The following is a 4,414-nucleotide window of genomic DNA, read 5'->3' as shown; positions in this document are numbered from 1 at the left end:
TACCGCCCTTGCAATCGGACAAAACCATGCTAACCTTTTCCTTTGTGAAACGCACAGGGTTGGGGGCGCCCACTTGTCCAATCCTATGCCCATCTCGTGAACACCTCTTGCAGGAGAGCCCCACTTTCCTGATTTTCTTACTTCCTTACGGGTTGTTTTCTTTTTCACCACACATTACAAAAGCCACAGAGGAAAGCCACAGCGGCGTGAAAAGAAGGAAAAATGAAAGGCACCAACACCACCACAGAGAAAGAGAGAGAGAGAGAGAGAGAGAGAGAGAGAGAGAGAGAGAGATTGCCTTTCTGTATCCTTCACGTCTCGTTCTGAGAGCAAAAAGGAGATCCGAGTGGGGGAGTCCGAGGGACAGACTAGGCGTGCGCGTGGGTGGTAGTCAAAACTCAAAAGCAGGCGAGTACTAGTAGTAGTAGTACTACTGCTCTAGCGCTCTACTTCTTTGTGCTCCTCTGGTGTGGTGCGTACTTTAGCTTTCCTTCTGCTCTGGCCCAATTCCATTCTCTGTCTTATCCCTTCTTTTTGTCGCAGAGCAATCATCCAACCCATCAATCCATTTCCATCCTTTCTGAATTAGCTAAGTAGCCCCTCCCCCATGCATTATTCAATCAAAGAGGTTAGCCACTAATAATTTGCAAACGCAACGCAATCCCTCCCTCCATGTTAAACCCTCTCAATTCACTCTCTCTATATCTAAGCTCAGTTCTTAGATCTCACGAACCTCACCCATAAAAAGTGAGAAGAAAAAAGAAAAGAGCAAAAACGAAGAAGGAAACATTATAATAGTATCTCGATTTTCTCATCTGCAGCCACATTCTTCTTCCCGTTATTCATCTGGGGAGGAGAGAAAACCAGAAAAAAAAAGATTGTGGTCGTCTTCTGCTAAGACTATCATCCATTCTTTACACAGGGAGGTGAGTAAGATTCAGAAAAAAATAAAAGGTAGCCGCCATCTGTTAAGACCACTGCTGTAGAAAGAAGATAGGAGAAGAAGAAGAAGAAGAAGAATGAGGAAACTTTTCTTACCCATTTGCTTATCCTTCGTTCTCTCCCTCCTTGTGGGAGGCGCCACTTCGGCCGGGAAGCAAACCTACATAGTCCATACCGAAAAATCCCATATTCCGGCGAGCTTTGCCAGCCATCAGGCGTGGTACGAGTCGACGTTGGAGTCCGTACGGGAGTCGGCGCCGGAGGAGAGCGAGAGCGGTAGCGGCATCATCTACACCTACTCCACCGCCCTCCACGGCTTCTCCGCCCGCCTGACGCTGTCGGAGGCGGAGTCCCTCCGCGGGAGGCACGGCGTCCTCGCGGTGCTCCCCGAGCAGGTCTACCACCTCCACACGACGCGGACGCCGGAGTTCCTCGGCCTCGAGAACGCCAACGGCCTTTTCCCGCAATCCGGAGACTCGAGCGACGTGGTGATCGGCGTGCTGGACACCGGCGTCTGGCCGGAGAGCAAGTGCTACGACGACGCCGGCTTCGGCCCGGCTCCGGCCTCCTGGAAGGGCGAGTGCACGGCCGGAAGGGACTTCAACGCGAGCAACTGCAACCGCAAGCTCATCGGCGCCCAGTTCTTCTGCGCCGGGTACGAGGCGGCGCTCGGCCCGATTGACGACGGGAAGGAGTCGCGGTCGCCGCGGGACGGTGACGGCCACGGCACCCACACGTCGAGCACCGCCGGCGGCTCGTTCGTGCCCGGCGCGAGCCTCTTCGGCTACGCCCCCGGCACCGCCCGCGGGATGGCCCCCCGCGCCCGGGTCGCCACCTACAAGGTCTGCTGGCTCGGCGGCTGCTTCAGCTCGGACATCCTCCGAGCCATGGAGAAGGCCATCGACGACGGCGTGAACGTGCTCTCCCTCTCCATCGGCGGAGGCGTGAGCGACTACTACCGCGACAGCGTCGCCATCGGCGCCTTCGCCGCCATGGAACGCGGCGTCTTCGTCTCGTGCTCCGCCGGAAACGCCGGTCCCTCCCCCTCCAGCCTCTCCAACGTCGCCCCTTGGATCATGACCGTCGGCGCCGGCACGATCGACCGTGACTTCCCGGCGTACGCCGTCCTCGGCAACGGTAAGAACTACTCCGGCGTCTCTCTCTACAGCGGCAGGGACCTGCCGGAGACGGCGACGCTGCCGCTCGTCTACGCCGGCAACGCCAGCAACACGACGAGCGGGAACCTTTGCTTCCAGGGAACGCTCGTGCCGGAGAAGGTCGCCGGGAAGATCGTCTTCTGCGACCGCGGGATCAACGCCAGGGTGCAGAAGGGCGCCGTCGTCAAGGCCGCCGGCGGAGCCGGGATGATCCTCGGCAACACGGCCGCCAACGGCGAGGAGCTCGTCGCCGACGCGCACCTCCTACCGGCGACGGCCGTCGGCCAGGGGAACGGCGACGAGATCCGGAGATACCTCTCCTCCGACCCGAACCCGACGGCGACGATCGTCATCGCGGGCACGAAGGTCGGGATCGAACCGTCGCCGGTCGTCGCCGCGTTCTCCTCCCGCGGGCCCAACTCGATCACGCCGGAGATCCTCAAGCCGGACGTGGTCGCGCCCGGCGTGAATATCCTGGCGGGCTGGTCGCGGTCCCTGGGTCCCACGGGTCTTGCTGTCGACGACCGCCGGGTCGACTTCAACATCATTTCCGGCACGTCCATGTCCTGCCCGCACGTGAGCGGGCTAGCCGCGCTGCTCAAAGGCGCTAGGCCCGACTGGAGCCCGGCAGCGATCAAGTCTGCGCTCATGACTACCGCCTACGCCGCCTACAAGGACGGCAAGCCGCTTCTGGACGTTGCCACCAAGAGGCCTGCATCGCCGTTTGACTACGGTGCAGGATACGTGGACCCCCAGAAGGCGCTGGATCCCGGCCTGGTCTATGACATCTCGACCGATGACTACCTCCCCTTCCTGTGCGGGCTCGGTTACTCGCAGGATCAGATTGCGCTGGTGTCCAAGCACAACTACACCTGCTCTGGTCCTGGTCTCAGCGCCGCCAATCTCAACTACCCATCGTTCATGGCGCACTTTCAGACGGCCATCGAGGGTCGAGGCGGCCGAATCGGCACTGGCCAGGCAGCCGAGACCCAGACAGTCAAGCTCACCAGGACCGTGACGAACGTGCAGCCTGCGGGCTCGAGCTACACCGTGACGGTGTTGGCACCGGACCCTGTCAAGGCTGTGGTCGAGCCGCAGGTGCTGAGCTTCACGGAGAAGGGCGAGAAGAAGACCTACACAGTGAGCTTCACATCGGTCTCACTGCCGTCCGGCACGTCCAAGTTTGGGTACTTGGAGTGGTCCGATGGGCGGCACCTGGTCCGCAGCCCGATTGCCTTCACTTGGACGTGAGTGAGTGCGAGCCTAGTATAGTCCTAGGGCTAGACCCAGACTCTAGAGAGAGAGAAAGAAAAGTTTCTCTCTCTCTCTTCTTTCTCTCCGCTCTTTATCTATTATGTTGATCTATTTCTATTTTACGGGTCTATGAGTCCAGTTTGGGTCAAAAGGATTTCTAAGACACCAACTGTACTGTGTTTTCTGTTTCCTCATTTCCCCTTTCCCTTTCCTTGCTTCTTAACAAGTTCAGCAAATGATTGATGTACATTTGAATTGTTGAATAGCAAATAACAAATTAAGCAGGAAAACCCGTTTGTCGTTTTGTTGTGTTTTCCCTCTTTTCTTGACATTGGTTTGGGTTGTGTTGAAAAAATGCGTTTGGTTTTAATTGATTACGACACCTTTGTATTGACAAAATAGGGAACTTGATGGGATCTTTGCGGCTCTTAGACGGGAACTTTGAAAATCCTGGAAATGTTTGTTTTTGCCTTAATGTCCAAACCCAAAGGGGTTTGGTATAGTGGAATAAGGGTTTAGCCCACTAGACCGGCGTGGCAGTCCAGGTTCAAATCCCACGAGCATCATCTCTTTCACAAGCCAAAACCAGTGGCTCCCTAGGGTCAGGGATGCACCACGGTTCTACGTCATCAGAGAACAACCATAAGTATGGCAGGCATAGTCCAGCGCGGCCAGGTCTCTTACTCCAGAGGTTGTTTCTCTTTTCGCAACATGAATACCCCTGCCCGCCTAACAGGATCCGATCTGCATTTCAGGTCGTATTTGTCCCTTGAGGAAACTTGATATCCATATTTTGCAATCTTCGGTTGGATGGTATTTGAACGAGGCAGGATTCAAATCCATCAAATAGTATCTGGATCCAGCCTATGCAGAATCCACATTTGGAATATTTCGCATGCAGGGGCCTAATTTAACACCCAAGATCCGACTGCAACAAACAGGTTTTTCCAACAACCAATTGTTCTCCCACCTCAAATTCCCTACTTCTGTTCAGTCACAAATCTCTTTCTCAAGGAAATTTTGGCGAGGAGAAAATCTCATTATAATTAGGAAAATCTGAG

At 55.6% G+C, this 4,414-nt stretch overlaps 1 protein-coding gene across 1 annotated transcript; it reads left to right on the top strand.

Annotated features, from left to right (window-relative positions):
* The first annotated feature begins 212 nt into the window (after window positions 1-212).
* On the top strand, window positions 213-3,643 carry LOC149847673 (subtilisin-like protease SBT1.7). The gene has a single exon (XM_089987646.1). The coding sequence runs from the start codon at window positions 1,020-1,022 to the stop codon at window positions 3,348-3,350; it is 2,331 nt and encodes a 776-aa protein (XP_089843772.1). The 5' UTR covers window positions 213-1,019; the 3' UTR covers window positions 3,351-3,643.
* The last annotated feature ends 771 nt before the right edge of the window (window positions 3,644-4,414 follow it).

This window comes from Nuphar pumila, chromosome 1 (assembly GCF_984573655.1).
Source record: "Nuphar pumila chromosome 1, dmNupPumi1.hap1.1, whole genome shotgun sequence".
Classification (NCBI taxonomy): Eukaryota; Viridiplantae; Streptophyta; class Magnoliopsida; order Nymphaeales; family Nymphaeaceae; genus Nuphar; species Nuphar pumila.
Note: the sequence above shows the minus strand (reverse complement) of the source record. Positions and strands in the feature narration are given on the sequence as shown.